Genomic DNA, 21,763 nt, shown 5'->3' with positions numbered 1-21,763 from the left:
GCAGTTTCTTATCTCTCCGGGTCGCAAGAGGGCGAGGATGGCAGTGTACACAGCCTCGACACTCCCGTTCCCCCTCTCCCTTCGCCAGCAGGCAGCAGGACCCGGTTCGAGGACGCTATGCCTCCTCACGTGCCCCCTGCCCAACCGTGGAGGCAGGTAAGTGTCGCACCGCGCACTCCGCCACTACTCCGGGATGCTATGCCTTCCGGGTCGGGTCCCTGCGCTTCACCTCGCTGCCCCCAGGGGTACGTCGTAGGGCTGTGTATCACCAGCAATGTCACGATACGATACGTATCACGATACTAACGCCACGATACGATACGTATCACGATACGGGTCAATTTTGGAATTACATTTATTTTGAGCAGAATTTCGTAAAGGTAATATTTTTTTATTGTACATTGAATAGCCAGTGTTATAACAGTTTTACAAAATAACTGAAATTTTGTAATAACAAACAACAATATAAGTGAAATAAAAATAAAAAAAAAATTAATAAATAAAAAACTTAGAATAGATCTTCCTTCTGCTTTTTAAGTCTCTGACTCGATAACTTAAGTATAATGCCAAGTGCTGAAACATGTCAACAAGGCTCAATGGCTGAACAAAACTTGAAACATATTCCATAAAAGCAAAAAAAACTGTAACAATCTTAACTTTCTCAAACACTTCACATTTTTAAACACCTTCACATTTTGGTCTCAAGTGGTGGAATGTGCAACAAAACACATCACTTTACACAATTACACCTTCAGATTTTTATGCAGAAACAACAACTGATCAACATGCTCAGGGTTAAGAGTACTCCTCTTTGCTGTAATGATATCTCCAGCAGTGGAGAGCACCCTCTCTGCTGCTACACTTGTACCAGGGATACAGAGGGTACAGCTTGCCAAGTTTGATAGTAATGGGAAATCAGACTGGTGCTCCTTCCACCAGATGAGTGGATCTCCTGTAAGAGGTAATGCCTCTGTATCTCTGTATTTCCTGACTTCATCAGAGGCCTGATTATATGGTGACACAGGTGGATGTTTTGTTTTGGGAGGGGAAAATGCATCTCCAAATAAGAAAGGGCATTTCACGCTTATATCTTTTCTCCAGATCTCTAGCCACAGCGATCTTTATGTCCCGCGTCACTGCCGAGTCAGTGTTTTCAATCTGAGTACCGCGACTTAACTGAGCATGCAAAGGTGCGATGATTGAAACCGTAGGGGTTTTCTCATCCGACATAACGTGCGTTGCCAATTTAAGTATTTTTCCGCACCTCAGCTGAGAGTAATGCAGCGCAAATTGCAGGCTGTTGTTCTACGAATCGCTCCAACATGTCATGTGCGCTGTTCCACCTCGTGCAGACATCGGTCATCAGCTTATGCTCAGGAAGGCCAAGTAACTTTTGCTTCTCGTGCAGGACATGGCAGGCGATTGTACTTTTCCTAAAAAATGTTGTGATGTTCCGAACTCTTCCGAGAAGACGGGAAACTGTCGGTAACTTCAGAGCCCGTTGAGCAGCCAGGTTCAAACAGTGCGCAAAGCATCTCACGTGAACTCATTTGGCTATTTCTGCAGCTACTGACATATTAGATGCATTATCAGTCACTAGCACTGGATCTTTGTCCTTTATTCCCCATTCGTGCATCACATCATTGAGCAAATCTGCCATGTTCGCTCCTGTGTTATTGTCAAACATTGCTCTGGTCTGCAGAACGTTCGAGACAAGTTCCCATTGTGGCGTTATGTGGTGGCAGGTTATCGTAACATACGACTAGGTTGCTCGCGAAGTCCACGCATCGCAGAAAATGGAAACTCTCTCTGCAGAAGAGAGTGACAGCAGAACGTCTCGTTTAACTTCATCATACAAACGATCCATTTTGAATAGTGCGCTGCTGCTCACGTTGCTAAAATGGCCACTCGACGTCACGTGGTGCGACAGTATACGCGCATCGTCAGGAGTTCATGACGATGTATCGCTGTATCGATATTCTGAGCACAGCACTAGTACGTTGGTGGTTCCCCTGGTCCCGCTTGCATGGTTTCTGGGGGCCTGGCTAGCGCTCCCCAGGCTGTCTCGCTGGCTCATGAGAACCATCAGACTTGGCTATGTGATTCAGTTCGCCCGACATCCCCATTCGGTTCACCTCGGTGCTGGACAAGGATGCTCCCGTCTTGCGAGCGGAAATCGCAGTCCTGCTGGCGAAGGATGCGATAGAGCCGGTCCCTCCAGCCGATATGAAGTCAGGGTTTTACAGCCCTTACTTCATTGTACCCAAAAAAGGCGGTGGGTTATGACCAATCCTTGACCTGCGCATTCTGAACCAGGCCCTTCACAAGCTCCTGTTCACAATGTTGATGCAGAAATGCATTTTTCAATGCATTCGTCCCCATTATTGGTTCGCAGCGATCGACCCGAAGGACGCGTGCTTTCATGTCTCGATCCTCCCTCGACACAGGCTGTTTCTCTGCTTCGCATTCGAGGGGCGAGCATATCAGTATAAGGTCCTCCCCTTCGGGCTGTCCCTGTCGCCTCGTGTCTTCACCAAAGACGTGGAGGCAGCCATAATTACGTAGCATTCCGTATGCTTCCGTAGCGTTCCCCAACTTGGGTGTGCTTTCCCGGTGTTATCCAATATCCCACTGCAGGGAACAGCAGTGACGGACTCCTCTGCTTAAGCCCTATCCTATCTTCCGCCCCAACTGGCGTGGGGGACTTGCCGGCTTTCGCAAGGCACTGGAGGAGGTCAACAATAGTGGCGCTTTCATTGGGATCCCCAGTTCGTCAGTCACTGATGTAACGTCGAATGTGACTGACTGATAGGGATGTCTCAGTTACGTATGTAATTGCGCGATGCAAAGCTTGCACGCCAACATTCATTGGCTTGTTTTGTTAGCACTAGAAGGTGATTGGGCTCTCCGGCGAGATCCCCGATTCGACAGTCACTGATGTAACATCTCCGTTCCCTCCTTCAGGGAACGAGGGTTACATACGTAACCATGACGTTTTCTCTCGCTTTGATATTCATGAGCATAAGATGGCTCATAATGTAATAGCATGTCAGAAACCACATTAACTGTAGTAATAAACTACAGTATTAGCTGTAATAGTGAGAGAGAAAGATGGATTTTGTGAAATATTATTTGGACAATGATCAAAAATGTTTTTTTTTCTTTCTAAAATTAACACTGACTATCAGCATTATTAATCTCATCAAAATTAAATGATTTAAATGAAAACACACTGTTGGTGAAAATATGATGATTAAAAAAGTAATACTATAAGATAATGATAATAATGCAATAACAATGTTTTATGTTTTCTTCTGTTATTTTGATAAGTAATTTATATATTTTGAGATAATAATGTGTTTTTTTTACAAATTTGAAAACGTTGGAAAGTTTGGTGTGTTACAGATTGACATGTTTTTTCAGCAAAAGTTATATGGTATTTTTGTGAGAGTTAAAAGGACAAAAATTAATCAATAAGAATAAATATACACACCTAGACAATATATATACATACATTTTTTTAATCCTTTTATTAATCAAGGATGCATTAAATTGATCAAAAGTGACAGTAAAGACGTTTATAATGTTAAAAAAGACGTTCTTTTGAACTTTCTACTCATCAAATAATCCTGAAAAATAAAATGTATCAGTTTCCACAAAAATATGAAGCAGCACATCTGTTTTCAACATTAATAATCAGAAATGTTTCTTGAGCAGCAAATCAGCATATTAGAATAATTTCTGAAGGATCATGTGACACTAAATATTCGAGTAATGATGCTGAAAATTCAGGTTTGATCATAGAAATAAATTACATTTTAACAAATATTCACTTAGAAAACATTTATTTTAAATTGTAATAATATTTCAGATTTTTTTTTACTGTATTTTTGATTAAATAAATGTAGCCTTGGTAAGCAGAGACTTTTTTTAGAAGTTAGTTTTATTAGGACATTGCATGAGAAAATGCAATTGTCACACAGCGCAGTTTGGCGAGGTTTCTTTTAGAAGTGAAGGAGAGCAGGAAATGGACTAAAGAACCCTGGACTAAAGCTGGAGCAGATGATTGAAGACGGCTTTGAGCAGAGAGAGGAAATTACTGTCGCTCCGCTCACATACAGCACACAACACTGATCCAAACACTGCGATGAGGCATCAGGAGGCCCAGCGGAAACCTTGAGTCCTGGACCTCAGCCGCGTGAGAAATCGTGCAGCGCGAGCGGGGGTAAAAAAGCGGGAGACGGGGAGGAACGGAGCAGATGGGAGGTCGTGGAGAGTGTGACACGTGTGGGAGAGACCAGCCTGCCAAACGCACCAGCAGATTCACTCCTGTGTCATGCAGAGATGATTGTGGCCACAGACGTGCAAGGAAAAGTCATTCGAGTCAGTAGATGAGAAGGCCAGCGAGACTCAATCTTCCTCTTTATTCTTGGCTCAGTGATTCACAGATGAACTGACCATCACAACTCATGCATATACTATAAAACAGCCAGTGTTATTATCGTTAGAGAAAACAAACAAAAAAATTGTTAACTAAAGTAAAAGTTAAAAACACTAAATGTTAAATCTGGATATTTATTTAATAATTATTATACACTTAATTGCTAGAACTAATTCTTATTCAATTTTAAGTAAGTCAGTGGAAGTAACTAATACTAGGAACTAAAGGAGGTCACTAAAACAAAAATGACAAAGTAAAATAAAAATAACTAAATAGTATTTAATAGTAACTAATAGTAGTAATAGCTGTTTGTCAATGGCAGGAATTACACGATTTGAAATGTGCCATCTTTGGATTTGACAGTGCAATGTATAAATTGTAAATGCACAATTTTAAATCAAACACATGCATAGAAACTATTTAGTAGATCAGAGCGATCTGACTGATTGAATCTCTATGCAAAAATATTTGGAGGATTTTTTTCCCCCTTTTTTTCTAGCAAAATATTTAGTTAAAACTTAATTATGTTCTACAGTATAAAAAAAATTTGTAACAGAAGGCTGTAAAAATTGCAACAGTAATAACATGTTTATAATTACTTAACTGTAAGATTCCGAAAAATGGTTTATCGTCACATTAAATGTGATTTTACTGAAGTTACAGTCAAAAACAGTAAAATGACATTACCAGAAGTCCTTGTGTGACACATCATTGTGATTATATTTCATTTTGATGTTGCTGTTTTTACTGTAAACTTAGGGTTATTATCAAAAACTAAACCCATAAAAAGTTGTTACTCGAAATAAACTTTAAATGAAATAATAATTATAAATATAAAAAAAAAATACATAATTTGGATTTTCTTGATGTACTAAAATAACTAAAACTGAAATAAAATGTAAGGAAAATTATGCATGTTTAAAAAAAATAATACATAAGTAAAAAATAAGTTAATTTTTTCAAAATTACTAAAACTTACACTCAAATATTCAAACTAATTCAAATTAATAACAACTAATTAATATAAACTATAATAATATCTCAGTGATACTAAAATAACCCTGTAATTTTCAGTCTACACTTATTTTTACAGTGTAGATTTATTTTGTTGTATTTTGTGTAACATACACTCTTACAAATAAAGGTGCTTCACGATGCCATAGAAGAACCTTTTTTTTGTCTAAAGGGTTCCATAAAGAACCTTTAACATCTGAAGGACCTTTCTGTTTCACAAAAGCTTCTTTGTTGCGAAAGAAGGTTCTCCAGATTACTGTATATAAAGGTAAGAAAGAGATGGTTCTTTAAAGAACCTTTGACTGAATGGTTCTTTGTGGAACCAAAAATGGTTCTTCTATGGCATCACTGTGAAGAAACACTATTTGATATATTCTGCTCTGTTTATGGTCTCTTAAGTAACTTTCTGTCAGTATCTTGACTGTTGGACTACTTCAAATGATGAGTAACTTATAGCTTGACAAACTACTTTCCTTCTGCGTCGCTAAATAAGATGAATAACCAGACCATATCTACAGGCCTTTGGCCGAGAACGGTCGCTCTTTCTGTCTTCTTCCTCCATTTATCTTCTTCATTTCACTCTCCTGCAATAAAGTCATGCCAGTCCATTTACTTCTGCATAATTGTTTCTTCTTCTCTTCATCTCAGTTGTGTTTATCACCATTTACTTTGATTAACTTCACATTATTCTCCCTTTATCTTCTGTTATAAAAGCTTTCCTCATTCTCGCCACATCCTCTTTTTCCTCCATTTATATTCTCGTCATGTTTTATTGGACGTTTCGGTAAATAAAACTCATTTATCACTCTTGCTTAGTGCGTCTGCATCTTCCATTACATTAGATTCCTGATATGCACGTCCTCATCTGTCACAGCTCTGAAACCCCCGCGCTACGTTTCAATTAAATGGTTTGGAGCGGAGTCTCTCTCTCAGTGTTTGAGGATTTCGACATTAATTTTATAATAGCTGTGCTGTGTGGATGTATGTAATATTAGAGAAAATTGGGCCCAAATTTCGAAAAGGTTTTATTGAACACTTGATGGAGCAGCACATTTTGTGGGAAAATAAATCATAATAGTGGTTTGTTTTGTTTAAAAATCATATAATTGTATGAGGCAGTGAGAGGGGGTGTTTTTATAGAAGCGTTTTTCCACCATGGCGTAAAAAAATAAAAAAGGTAATTGTAACTTTTTTATCTAACAGTTCAGACTTTTTCCTTGCAGTTCTGAGGAAAAAAAGTCTGAATTGCAAGATATTAACTCGAAAATTTTTTTGTGAAAATGTGAAATAATAAACTTGCCGTTGAGAGAAAAATATCAGAATTGTGAGAAAAAAAGTCACAATTAACTTTATTTTTTATTCTGTGGCAGAAGGAAAAAAATGGGCAGAATTGCAAAATTTAAACGGAATTCAAAGAGAAAAGTTCGGAATTCCGAGAAAAAAGTCAGAATTCTGAATTTATATCTCACAATTCTGTGTTTCTATAAAAAAAAAGTTGCAGTAACCTTTTATTTTTTTATTCTCTGACAGAAACAGGCTTAGCTTTAACTCAGTGCTTGATTATTGTTACAAATACTTTAGCTCAAGTAATATGTTTTTGATAATATCTAAGTTAATAAGTTCAAAACAGCCACTTCAGCAAAATGTGCTGTTTTCTGTTTATGTTGATAAATAACTTTTTTTTTTTGTTCAGTGAATATACTGTCATTAATTTATTACAGAAAAACGTTATTCAAAGAAGTACAGATTCTGAAAGCTTCTTACATTACTTGGATATAATAATAATAATTTAATATGGCTTTACAGTAATAACAATAATATGATATTTTATTAAACCCAACTTTATTATCATGTCAATTGTTAGGATTTTATCCCCAACAGGGTCACTTTTATCACAAGTCCTTTAGTATAAAAGCTGTTGATGTAATTACTTCAAATTATTATTCTATTATTATTTTATATTTTATTATTTTTTTTATTATTATGTGAAAATTAACTTTTGTTTTAAAATATATTCTGTAATTTTATTGATTCTCATTTCCTAAATAAATATATAACATTTTGAAAAACATTAAGTATTAGATCAAATTAGTGCAGAATTAACTTTGTTGCTTCTCATGATCAGGTCAAGGATTAGCAAAATTTTCATGTGCAACATGAAAATGTGGATGTTTAGGAAAATGCTGTGGTGACTTTGTGTGCCATCTAGTGGTCTAAATGAGAATAAAATACCCTAAATATTGCTTTAATATCGGCTGAATAATTGATAAAGCCTTACTGTTGATTTGCTGAAAATATCCTCACGCCACGTTATTATTTCCTCACGAAGAAATGTTATTTTGGATTATTTAGCCAGAAGCAATGGTCTGAAGTTAAAAACGTCTTGATTCATTTGTTTCTTACAAACAGCTTTTGTCTTCACAAGACATTAACTGATGGACTGGAGTGCTGTGGATTACTTGTGGATTATTGTGATGTTTTTATCAGCTGTTTGGACTCTCATTTTGACGGCACCCATTCACTGCAGAGCATCCATTGCTGAGCAAGTAACGCAATGCTACATTTCTCCAAATCTGATGAAGAAACAAACTCATCTACATCTTGATTGGCCTGGGGGTGAACTAAAATAACTCTGGAATTTAAAATAACATCTGGATTAACCATGCATGCATTCATTTATCACTGGTATGTGGTTGCCAAAAATGGCATTTTTATAGGCTCTGTGGTAAAACTTCTGTGACGTGAAGGCCATTAAATGACTGGTTTATCAGTCATGTGATCCAGCTGGAGAGTTGTTGACGTCACACCTTTGATGCCCTAACCTCTAAACATCAGAAAATCTCTGATAAACAACTGACTTCATTGAGGTGTATTAGTAGGAATGCACTGAACTCTTACTGATTATTATTTTCTACATATAGCCGATAACCGGTAAGTGGTAAATATTATAATTCAACACAATTTTGTGTAACTAAGAGTGGCCCGACGGAAGCCTCTCCTCAGTGCAAGACACATGAAAGCCCGCATGGAGTTTGCTAAAAAACACCTGAAGGACTCCAAGATGGTGAGAAATAAGATTCTCTGGTCTGATGAGACCAAGATAGAACTTTTTGGCCTTAATTCTAAGCGGTATGTGTGGAGAAAACCAGGCACTGCTCATCACCTGTCCAATACAGTTGGAGAGTTGTTGACGTCACACCTTTGATGCCCTAACCTCTAAACATCAGAAAATCTCTGATAAACAACTGACTTCATTGAGGTGTATTAGTAGGAATGCACTGAACTCTTACTGATTATTATTTTCTACATATAGCCGATAACCGATAAGTGGTAAATATTATAATTCAACATGTTGTGTAACTAAAAAAGTAAAGCAAGTAAGTAAATGAATAAATAAATAAATAACAGTCTTTTAAATGCTAAAATTGAATTTTGGCATCACAACACTACAGTGTAAAAACATATTTATTTTCAGATTTGCTGCTGATTACATTTAACAGTGTTTACAGATTAACTTTAAGTGAGTGTTAGATAATGATAAAAGTAATCTACGTGTAAATAAAATGAGTGGATGAAATTTAATATCGGATATCGGCCTGACAACATCAGCAGACTGACTGAAATTAATAAAAATACAAGTATTTTGCTTGTTTTTCAGTCAAATATCTAAACATTATCTTAATCTATATCTATCTAATCATATATCTAAATCAAAGAAAGAAACAAAGAATTTAAGCAAAATGACAAGATCTTTGATCTTTGATGGAGTCTTTTTTTTCTGAAAAATGTTTGTTTAAAACAATAATAAATATCTGCCAGTGGGCTCAGAAAAATAAACTTGTTTTCCCTTTGAATTAAGTTTATTGTTCTGAGCCCATTGGCAGATAACTTTTATTGTTTTAAGTATAAACTCACTTAATTTTATTTTTTGTTTTCAGAAAACAAGACTTAATGATAAAATAAAATAATAAAATAATTAATAAAATAATTTTCTCCTTAACCTCCTCATATACAGAAGTGGCCAAAATTATTAGAACTCTAGTATTTTCAGCAGCTAAAAAATGGTTTTAAGTGAGTTATTTCTGTCTTTCGCTGTAGTGTGTATATATCAGTTTACATTTCCAAACATTCATTTTGCCATTAATTGTAATAATGGATGGCAAAATGAATGTTTGGAAATGTAAACTTAGATTTCACTACAGCAAAAGATCACAACCACTGTACATGTATCTTAATTTAAAAATGTTTAGATATTTGTACTGGAAAACAAGACAAGAAATACTGAAGAAAATAATTTTTGCAGTGCACATTAAATATATATGTACTAACTAGGTCCTGGTTGCCTGTGAATGCGAGTGAGCTGTTTGTGTAATCTGCGATATGATGCCGCACTGTTGGCCAGAGGGCTCTTGAAATGTGGCCCTTTAGTCAGAATAACACAAATCAAACATTCAATACAGCCTTCTTGCCTTAATGAATTATTTTTCGGCCTATGAAATAAAATCAAGCGTATCGGTGGACCGGTGTTGATTGTACTTTCAAAAAAGCCTGGAAGCAGAACTTGAAACAAACACAGCAGAGGGATCAAGCGCCGGGCCCGGGGGTAAAGAAACATGCACACTGATATAGTACACGGCTTTAATAACAGATTGCTAAATAGCACTGTTATGCTTTTAAAATGCAAATGAGGGTGAGTGAGTTTCAGAGGCGTGGAGAGAGCGACCCATTTTCAGAGTCTGGGATGATGAGTCAGGGTACGAGAGCGTGGGAGTGCGGCCGCATTTAGACCGATGGCAAAGAGATGCACATGTGAAAGCAGAGATTTCACACAGACAGACTGTGCAACACACTTCTTTGTCTTCTGCATGCATCGAGGCAAACGCATGTTATCGAAAAGCCCATGCTGTGATAAATCCCGGCCTGAAAACACTTGTTGCAGAGCTGAAGGTGTGGTGAGAAGAGATGTGCATGCCTTTGCATTTATTTATTCGGAACGGAGCTGTGAAATAAGCATGATAATGAACAATCAGATGATCATTATTGCATGGAGTGGCCATACGCCCTCTGTATTTCCTGGCTGGGATTTCTAAATTGCCTAAAATTTCCAGGTTTTGCTTTGTTTTCCCATCATGATTGTACTTGTTAATGACTGAAAAGTAGTATGCATGCATTGTGCATAATCAACCAATCCAATTGTGGTGTGCAAGAAGGTGGGATCTATAGAGGACAGCTAAAGCAATGCAAATACATGTACATGCGTATAATGTATGAGGACTGTAGTCCAAATCAATAGGAAAACAAAGCCAAACCTGGACATTTTAAGCAATTTACAAATCCCAGCCTGGACAAGAAGATGTACACACACCCATAATCACAAAATGAACCCTTTTAGGTTGATAAGAGACACCTCGACTTCAAAAAAGTTAATGGTCCAAAATCCTTCCACATATCAACATTATACGTCTAATATCTTCTGACTGATTTACAGCATTTAAATTTAAAGCTCGAGGATTTGATATAAGAGTGCCCAGGTTTGAATGTTTGAAAGTGATGAATTTAAGACAAATATTTGTGTTTATATTTGTGTTTGGATGTCTCAGCAGTAGCAATATCACTCATATTGCAGTTCAAATTACAATATATGACAAATAATGTATATAATATATATGCAGCTCTCTATATATATATCTAAAAATAAAAACAATCAAAATAAATGTCTTACTAAAAATATTTTAATATTTGTCACAGTTTATTTGAGGTGTTTTAGTTTCGGTTTCAATGACTTTTAGAATGTTTCTCTTTGTTTCCTGTTTCCTTTGTTCCAGTGTTCCGTTTGTAATTAGTTGCCATGGTTATTCATTATGTTACTAATTAACACACAATTTTGAACACACACAGCTGCAAAATTTCACAAATGAAATCCAGTTATTCCAATTAAAAAAAAAAATAAAAAAAAACTTCACCACTAAATTTCGCTCATGATCAAGTTGGGTGTTTTTGTTGTTGTTGTTGTTGTTGTTTTTTTTAAGGTAATGTGGCCGGTCCTAAGTGATAGTTCACTCAAAAATGAAAATTCTCTCCCATTTTACTCACCCTCATGTCGTTCCAAACCTGTATGACTTTCTTCTGCTGAACATAAAATAAGATATTTTGAAGAATGTTGGTAACCAAACACTTGATGGTCCCCATTGACTTCCCTAGTATTTTTTTTTTAAATGCTGACAGAATTTGTATTTTTAGGTGAACTGTCCCTTTAAGGGTTGGCTGACAAAAACATTTGCAAACCCCTGATTTAAGGTATATTTTACGTCATGAACAGTGCAGGACGGGTTACATGTGAACACATAAATAGTTTAGAATTAACACTAACACTTAAGTTTGGGGACCAATTTTCACTATTAACTAGTTGTTTATTAGCATGCATATTACTAGCATATTGTCTGTTTATTAGTACTTAGAGTATAAAGTGCATATTAATGTCTTAAAGGCTACTGCATTTAGATCCCTTAATCCGAGCCCATTACTAACTATTAATAAGCTGCAAATTAGGAGTTTATCAAGGCAAAAGTCATAGTCAATAGTTAGTTAATGATGAAAATTGGTCACTAAACTGTGTGACAGAATTAACTGTAGTATGAACAACACACATTAGTCAGCGTAGCACCATATGTCATTTCTTACAGGAATTAAACAAGGTTGTGGATTGTACTGTTGATTAACAACACAGCGATCGTTCAGCTGACAAATTGTCTTTCTGTTTTAAAAGAAGTGAAATTATGTGATTTACGACCTTTATGCAGTGCGTGCCACTGTAAAGACTGTACATGTGTTCCTCACAGCCTCATTTTCATCAGTGTTAAAGGTGTATACACTCTCAGGAAAAAAGGTACAAAAGCTGTCTGTGTCAGTACCTTTTCAAAAGTAACTCCTTTGCAGCTTATTTACCCCTATAAGTACCTTAAAGGTACATATTAATTCCAAAAGTGTACATGTGAGTACCTAAATGACACATATTAGTACCTTTTAAAAGGTACTGTGCCAGTGACAGCTTTTGTACCTTTTTTTATGAGGGTCTATCTCTGTCTGTTCAGCATGTCTTTCAATGCTCGTGTGTGTGTGTGTGAGATGAAGATGATTATGCGACTCGGGACGTGTCTGACCCTTACTGTTTGACTCGGTGTGTCACTGAATTTGATCACTGCTATGATTCCCTGCTCTCAATATTAACAGGAGGCTTTCATTAACCTGAGGTCAGGCTTCATGTGTCCGCAGGGCTTTTTTCGTCACTCTCACCATCTATCTCTTTTAATCTATCTCTCCTCTCCCGAATGTCATTTCTCCTGGTTTTCCTTATTAGCTCTTTTTTAGTGTGACTGCAAATTCACCCTAGCAAAACCGCCAGCGATTTAATGATTAAACACTCCTTGAAATGACCTGCCCTCTCATACCGTGTTGGAAAATATTGCTGTTTTCTTTCTCGCTCAGTGATTCAAGTGTGGACTTTATCGGGACCCTAAACCAGATACAGAATAATTTACACCCTGCATGTGAGATTGTGGTCATTTCCTGTAAATTTACAGTACAATTGCTGTACGTTGTTCTCTTTTCACAGGCCTGGCTCACAGAGATTCACGAGTTCACTCAGCAGAACGTAGTGATCATGCTTCTGGGTAACAAGGTCAGTGAACCTGCCGAACCTTATAGATACGTCATGTGAAACCTTATGCCCTTATGCATGTGTTGCATCAATTCATACATCATTAATGTAGAAAACATTGAAGACTAATGCATAATGCATTGTTTATTGATTGATTCATTGAGCGATTGATTGATGTTTCAGGCCGATTCCACACATGAAAGGATTGTGAAGAGAGAGGAGGGTGAAAAACTGGCTAAGGTTTGGCTCATACTTTTAATTCTTTATTAGTAAAACCTTTTTAAGGGACAATGTAACTTTAAACCTTTAAACAGTAACTACAAATCAACTACAGACTAGATAAATGCACATCGCTCACCTTATTTAGCCTCTTTTATTGTTTTTGAGAGGTTGCACAATTATTTATAGTACATATGTGACACAAACAAACTTGTGCAGTTATTTGTTTTTTTAAATACTAATCATCAATTTTTTAAATACTAATCTGTGTAAAACTAGGGAAAATGTCTGAATGCTTCTTTAAATGGGAACACATCACTGTATGTGCAGTTTTCACTAATGCATTTCATGCATTAATTGAAACAGTAATTACAAATACTGTACATAACAGACTAAATTAAAGGATTAGTTCACTTCCAGAATGAAAATTCCCTGAAAATTTACTCACCCCCATGTCATCCAAGATGTTCTTGTCTTTCTTTCTTCAGTCGCTAAGAAATTAAGTCTTGAGGTTTTTTCTCCATATAGTGGACTTCAATGGGGATCAACGGGTTGAAGGTCCAAATTGTAGTTTCAGTGCAGCTTCAAAGGGCTCTACAGGATCCCAGCCAATGATTAAGGGTCTAATCTAGTGAAACGATCCGTCATTTTCTTAAAAAATAAAAATGTATATACTTTTTAACCACAAATGCTCATCTTGCACTAGCTCAGCGATGCGCATGCACTACTTCATGCATTGCGTAATAAACACTGGAAAAGTCACACGTGGTTAGTTCTTCGTCTGTGTACTCTGGTTTTCTCCTCCAATTTCAAAATTGTCCAACATCATTGTTTTGCCTTTTTTTTCTAAAGGGCGTTTGACTTTCTTTGCACGTTCGCTTTGTAAGCACTGGGTCGGTACTTCCGCCGATGTCACGCGTGCATGATTATGTAATGCTTGAGGTCGAGCTTAGACGAGCATTTGTGGTTAAAAAGTATAGAAATGTTTTTTTATTTTAGAAAACGACCGATTGTTTCGCTAGATAAGACCCTTACTCCTCGGCTGGGATCCTGTAGAGCCCTTTGAAGCTGCTTTGAAAGTGCAATTTGGACCTTCAACCTGCTGATCCCCATTGAAGTCCACTATATAGAGAAAAATCCTGGAATGTGTTCCTCAAAAATTTAATTTCTTTTCGACTAATAAGATGACATGGGGGTGAGTAAATTATCAGGAGTTTATCTATGCCTTATTTAGCTTCTATTATTGTCTTTGAGAGGTTGCACCGTTTAAATTATTTATGCACATGTGACACAAAAACACACACATGTGCACTGATCCCACTCTTTATAAATGCAATGTGCATTATTTTTAATGTTAATTTGTGTCTGTATGTTATAAAGAAGGAAGAAGAGCATTTATTCTTTCTCTCTAAAGGACTTTGGCGTTCCCTTCATGGAAACCAGTGCTAAATCAGGTCTGAATGTGGAGTTGGCCTTCACTGCTGTGGCCAAGTAAGTCATTCATTTTCAGACAGAATCTGTTTTTTTTTTACCCACTGAGTAAACCTGGCAATGTGTTCTACTGTAAATGGCAGCTGAAAGCATGATCAAATTAGCCCAGATATCTAATAAACAAACACACAATTCTAAAATCAGGACATTCTGTGTGGGGCTAATATGTACTGATTCATCTTTATACTGGAAGACCGTTTACAGACACATAACATTAGCAACAGCATAGCAACACATGAAAAACCATGCAGAACACTTTAGCAACTGCATAACAACACAATGAAACATCATAGCAACCACTTAGCAACATATTAAACACGTAAAACACCTTAGCGACACACTAAAACACCATAGCATCCGCATAGCAACACACTGAAACCCCATAGCAACCACAAAGCAGCACATTAAAAATCTCACAGAACACATTTACTCAGAACACTTTAGCAACTGCATAGCAACACACTGAAACACCATAGCAACCACATAGCAACATATTAAAACACTTAAAACACCATAGCAACTGCATGGCAACACAATAAAATATCATAGCAACCACATATCAATGCATTAAAAATCACACAGAACACATTTACTCAGAACACAACTGCATAGCAACACATTGAAACACGATAGCAACCACATAGCAACACATTAAAACACTTTAAACACCTTAGCAACCACATAGCAACACACTAAAACGCCATAGCAACCGCATAGCAACACACTGTAACACCATAGCAGCCACATAGAAAAACACTTAAAACACCATAGCAAACACATAGCAACGCATTAAAAACCACACAGAACACATTTACTCAGAACACTTTAGCAACTGCATAGCAACACACTGAAACACCATAGCAACTGCATCGCATCACACTGAAACACCATAGCAACTGCATAGCAACCACATAGCACCATATTAAAAACACCTTCACTCAAAACATTTTATCAGCAGCATAGCAACACACTAAAGTACCATAGCAACTACACAGCAACACATTAAAAAACACTTAGAACACCTTAGCAACCGTATAGCAAGACGCTAAAACACCATAGAAACTGCATAGCAACGCATTAAAAACCATTTAAAACACCTTCACCCAGAACACTTCAGCAACTGCGTAGCAACACACTGAAGCAATATAGCAACTGCATAGCAACACATTAAAAACAATTAAAACACCTTAGCAACCCCATAGCAACAGACTAAAATACTACAGCAGCCACTTAGAAATGCATAGCCATGTATGACCAACGAAACACTCTAAAACACCATAGCAACCACATTGCTATACTTTCAAAAATGCTTAAATCACAATAGCAAAGCACTAGCAACACTTTGGCAACACACTAAAACACCATATCAACCTCATAGCAAACACATAGCAATGCATTACAAACACTCAAAACACCTTAGCAACTGCATAGCAAAACACTCAAAACACTCAAAACGCCTTAGCGACCACACAGCAACCACCCATAGCACTCTAGCATGTTTTCACAGGCAAACTCCACTCAAATTTTCTTCGGAAAGCGTAAAAATCTGATATGTTAATATGGTGATAACGGGAAACAAGTGTTGCTCACATGTTCTCTGAATGTTCTGGTTTGTTAGCTCACACGGCAGCATTGTGTCGGTTGGTGAAAACAGAGGGCTGAATCCACTAATACATTTGCGCCACTTTCCCATGCAGTATTTCAGCACAAATTTCAAGATGCATCTTATTGATTATTCTTTCAATTTAACTAGTTTGTACCAGCTAAAAATCATTTACTTTTATGCATTTAGCAAATACTTTTATCCGAAGCATCTTACAATATGCATTATGTACAAAAATTGTACTTTAACATGATCCATTACATACATAAAAAAGTAGCTGTAACTGTAATCTGATTACGAGTATTTTAAAATGTAATCTAATCTAATCACAAGTACTTGATTTGTGGAACCTGATTACGTAATCCAGATGTACATGTACTCAGTTACTACCCAGCACTGGGTGCAATTAATGTTGCACTTGGGCGCGTTATGTTTTGCTGCAGGTGTAATCCAATTTAGCCAGTTTATTAAATTATGACTTATTCACAAACATGCATTCCTGTATCTCAAACTGTAGCTCAAACATGGTGCTAGGAAATTCCAAGATGATGGGTTTGATTGCCACCAAATGCATGGACTGATAAAAATATACAACATGAATGCAATTAAAGTCAGTTTGGATAAAAGCATCTGTCAAATGCATGTATGTAAATAACTCTCACAACTGACTCGTAAAGTGGGGCATTGCCAGTGCAAATTACATTTTAATGTAATAATTTGTTCATAATAAATCAAATAATATTGAACTAACTTCAAGGTGTTTTTGTTAAAATATTTGTGCACATTTTTAAGATATAAATAATGCATTTTGAAATAATAATATATTTGTTAAAATATTGATTCCTGTGTAAATATGTGTTCAGTGTTGATTTTGGGGCGTGTTTGCACAGTTACTGGATTTGCGTAATTGCTTCAATTGTTTCTGCTTGCGTAATTGCTTGTAATTGTTTCTCAGGGAACTGAAGCACAGGGAGATGAAGGAGCCTAACGAGCCAAAGTTTCAGCTGCAGGAGTATGTTAACAAGGAGATGAAGGGAGTCGGCTGCTGTCGCTCCTAAAGCCGCGCGCGCTCGTGCGCATCCGTCTCTCTGTCTGTCTGTTTGTTTGTGTGTTTTTCCACTTTCATCCTCTTCTCTCGCATAAATTGGAAGCCTGTCAGATATTCTTCTGCGGCTCTGGAGACTTTCATTTTCAAACGCTGTGTTCTTTCTTTGGACCTCCATGCACTTCACAGCTCGCAAACAAAAGCGAACAACACGAAGCAAACGTGGCGTAAAGAGAAGCAGTCATCAGAATGCAATTGGCACGTGCTTAAATATTCACACCCTCAATAAACACAAACCCACCGCTCCAAGCAGCTGTGAATGTATGTTCAACGCTCATGACCAGTGTGTCTCAAAGTTTGCTTTTATTACATGGCAAAATCATTCAGTCGTCCAATTACTTAGTTAGATGTACTTTTCTGTGGCAGCTTCCCTTGAACCCAATTATATACCACTTTTACTGTTAAAAATACCCACAAGTGTGTCATAAACGTGGTTGTTCAGCACAGAGAAAATTACAAGTGTAAAACCATAATTAACAAAGACTTATCTTTTTATAACTTGCGGTTTTCTGTGGTTTCAGTCTCATTTGGTAAACGTCTTACAAAATGAGTCCTGCACTTTGTAGACATTGAAAAATAAGTGCAACATTTTTAAAATTGTGTTAGTGAGATGCTTAATTTTATTATTTTATTATTTTAATGAAACATAAGGTTGCATTTCTTGATTTGTTTCTTCACCCCCCAATGAAAAGAACATAGCTGATTTACATTGTGTTTTTTTATCTTTCTGTTTTTAAAGCCTTGGTAATGATAGTTGTAAACTTTTTGTTGTGTCTCTTTAAGGTTAAATTTGCTAGACTTTCTCTATGTCATGTACAATTTGATCATTTCTCTTTTTTGAATAAACCAGCATCACACATTACATTACAATCCAAAGCTAATCGACGACATAAAATATGGAAGCTTGTTTCTGTCATATATATATATATTCAGATAAATAAAGAATTGCAAGAAGTAATTGTGAATAAAATGCAGAATTGCATGGTTTAAACTCAAAATTGTGAGACATAAACTTGCAATTTTAAGAAGAAAAGTCCAAATTGTGAGAGATAAACTCACAGTTGTGAGAAGAAAGTTTGAATTCTGAGATAAAAAGTCACAATTACCTTTTTTTTTTCATGGTGGAAGCAAAACAAAATTGATATAAACTGATATGAAAAGGTCAAATCTGTGAGGGAAAAAGTCATAATTGTAGATAAAAAGTCACAGTTACCTTTTTATACATAATTGTTTAATTCTGTGCGAAAACAGGATTCTGTTGACAGACGGAAAGTTTGATTAAGTTTGTCAAAAGAAGTCGTGGCCTCTTTACACTCACAGAAGCACATGCTCATATTCATGTCATATTCTCTCCACTTTTGTCATTGTTATTTGTCAATGTCTTTTCATAAAATATGAACTAATAGGAAACATGAATGTATGTATTGCACATGAAAAACATCATATAGCACTTACAGTAGTTTGCATAACATATAATTAGTGTTTTGTTAAAAATTTAGTATTGTCCTGTACGCTAAATATATAGAAAGCTTTAACTAGAATTAGTAGCTTTAAGAGATGTTCAGAATGTGCCAGAATTTAACAACTTGATGTTACGTCAGTGTTTTGTTAAAAATTTAGTATTGTCCTGTACGCTAAATATATAGAAAGCTTTAACTAGAATTAGTAGCTTTAAGAGATGTTCAGAATGTGCCAGAATTTGATGTTACGTCGATACTATGCGTACCGTGGATAGTTTAGTATATCGTGCTGTACAAATATTTTCAGTACTATGCCTTTGCACTTTTGTTCTTGTTGTTTTTGTTGTTGTTGTTCATATTTTTTTGAAACTAAAGGAAGACCAGTATATGGCCTGAAATGAATATTTTGTTGGTCAGGAAATTTGTACTGATGTGCCATTTTTAGCTGCTCAGAGATTTTTGATGACAAATCAATTGATGTATATAAGTTCAATTCAGTTTGTTTTCCCCTGTGAAGAAATCACATGAACAGGTAATATCACAGAAATGACAAGCAATGATACACAGATCTTTTTTATATCTGGTAGAGGTCAACGCAAAGTGTTGATCTAAGTGTTGACGGTGTTTTTTTTTCAAGGTTTTTATGTAACGTGTATTGTATTCCCAACAATAAATCGGACAGTGAAGTGAACTCTGCCTTGGTGTCTCAATAATATGATCTAACAGTGACCTCTCAAGGACATAACATCACATTGCAGCTCTTTCCTTTATATAAATATATACAGTCAGGTCCATATGTGACTCAGTACTATGCCTTTGCACTTTTGTTCTTGTTGTTTTTGTTGTTGTTGTTCATATTTTTTGAAACTAAAGGAAGACCAGTATATGGCCTGAAATGAATATTTTGTTGGTCAGGAAATTTGTACTGATGTGCCATTTTTAGCTGCTCAGAGATTTTTGATGACAAATCAATTGATGTATATAAGTTCAATTCAGTTTGTTTTCCCCTGTGAAGAAATCACATGAACAGGTAATATCACAGAAATGACAAGCAATGATACACAGATCTTTTTTATATCTGGTAGAGGTCAACGCAAAGTGTTGATCTAAGTGTTGACGGTGTTTTTTTTCAAGGTTTTTATGTAACGTGTATTGTATTCCCAACAATAAATCGGACAGTGAAGTGAATTCTGCCTTGGTGTCTCAATAATAATAATGACCTCTCAAGGACACAACATCACATTGCAGCTCTTTCCTTTATATAAATATATACAGTCAGGTCCATATGTGACCCTGGAGCACAAAACCAGTCATAAGGGTCATTTTTTAAAATTGAGATTTATACATCATCTGAAAGCTGAATACATGTCCAGCTTTCCATTGATGTATGGTTTGTTAGGATAGGACAATATTTGGCTGAGATACAACTATTTGAAAATCTGGAATCTGAGGGTGCAAAAAAATCTAAATATTGAGAAAATCATCTTTAAAGTTGTCCAAATTAAGTTCTTAGCAATGCATATTACTAATCAAAAATTAAGTTTTGATATATTTACGGTAGGAAATTTACAAAATATCTTCATCGAACATGATCTTTACTTAATATCCCGGTGATTTTTGGCATAATTTTTTTTTTATAATTTTGACCCATACAATGTATTGTTGGCTATTGCTACAAATATACCCCAGTGACTGCTTTTGTGCTCCAGGGTCACAAATATATTTGGACACTGACACAATTTTCATAATTTCGGCTCTGTATGCCTCCAGAACAGAATTAAAAATAAAACAATCAAGATGAAATTGTAGCGCAGACTTTCAGCTTTAATTCAAGGGATTGAACAAAAATATAACATACAAATACACAGTCCTCCCATTTTCAGGGGCTCAAATGTAATTGGACAAATAAATATAATCTTAAATAAAATGTTCATGTTTAATATTTTGTTGAGAATCCTTTGCAGGCATTGACTGGCTTAAGTGTGGAACTCATGGACATCACCAGAGACTGGGTTTCCTTCTTTGTGATGCTTTGCCAGGCCTTTACTGCAGCTGACGTCAGTTGTTGTTTGTGTGTGGCTCTTTCTGCCTTTAGTTTTGTCTTCATCGAGTGAAATGCAGCTCAATCCGGTTGAGATCAGGAGATTGACTTGGCCATTGCAGAATATTCCACTTTTTTCTGTTATTGATCAGTGTCCTGAATAAATACAGATTGTTTATTTTACAGCTCAAAACATTAACAGGTAAGCTAGCCTATATGAAATGCAATCTTTCAAAAAACATTCAGACCAGACCTTCAAGACATCATCTTTTTGCATTTATCTTTCAAAAAACACTCAGACCAGACCTTCAAGACATCTTTTTGCATTTCCAGAGTTCTCATTATTAACAGCTCTCCTTACGAAATTTGTCATTGATTGCCGATTCGTTGGCATGTGTTTCTATTTCTGACTAAAATACGAGTCCATAATCCATAATAACGCTTCTTCCAGTGAAAAAGTCCATGTTGTCCTCTCACATCAAAATCCACACACAGCTATTTGTTTAGAACTGTTTTGCTTGCTCAATCTGTGCATATTTCTCTCCTAATTCAGACGAGAGGACTTTTTCACTGCAGCGTTGGATTATGGATCCATATTTTGGATAAAAACATCTTAATGATGGATTTGTTTCTTACAAACACACTGCTTTTGGCTTCTCCAGATGTTAACTGCTGGACTGGAGTGCTGTGGATTATTTGTGGATTATTGTGATGTTTTTATCAGCTGTTTGG

The 21,763-nt window shown here is 36.2% G+C and overlaps 1 protein-coding gene across 1 annotated transcript in view; it reads left to right on the top strand.

Moving 5' to 3' along the window:
• The window catches only part of rab26 (RAB26, member RAS oncogene family), a 91,069-nt gene extending 72,593 nt beyond the window's left edge, over nucleotides 1–18,476 (top strand). Inside the window, exons 6-9 of the mRNA XM_016440838.1 lie at nucleotides 13,068–13,133; nucleotides 13,296–13,352; nucleotides 14,746–14,822; nucleotides 17,381–18,476. Of these exons, the coding sequence (XP_016296324.1) occupies nucleotides 13,068–13,133; nucleotides 13,296–13,352; nucleotides 14,746–14,822; nucleotides 17,381–17,483 (303 nt within the window). The 3' untranslated portion in view covers nucleotides 17,484–18,476. The remainder of the gene's footprint in view (nucleotides 1–13,067; nucleotides 13,134–13,295; nucleotides 13,353–14,745; nucleotides 14,823–17,380) is intronic.
• Nucleotides 18,477–21,763: the final 3,287 nt, after the last annotated feature.

The sequence above is a fragment of the Sinocyclocheilus anshuiensis genome, unplaced genomic scaffold, assembly GCF_001515605.1.
Source record: "Sinocyclocheilus anshuiensis isolate Anshui unplaced genomic scaffold, SAMN03320099.WGS_v1.1 scaffold454, whole genome shotgun sequence".
Lineage (NCBI taxonomy): Eukaryota > Metazoa > Chordata > Actinopteri > Cypriniformes > Cyprinidae > Sinocyclocheilus > Sinocyclocheilus anshuiensis.
This window is presented reverse-complemented; position numbering and strand designations above follow the sequence as displayed.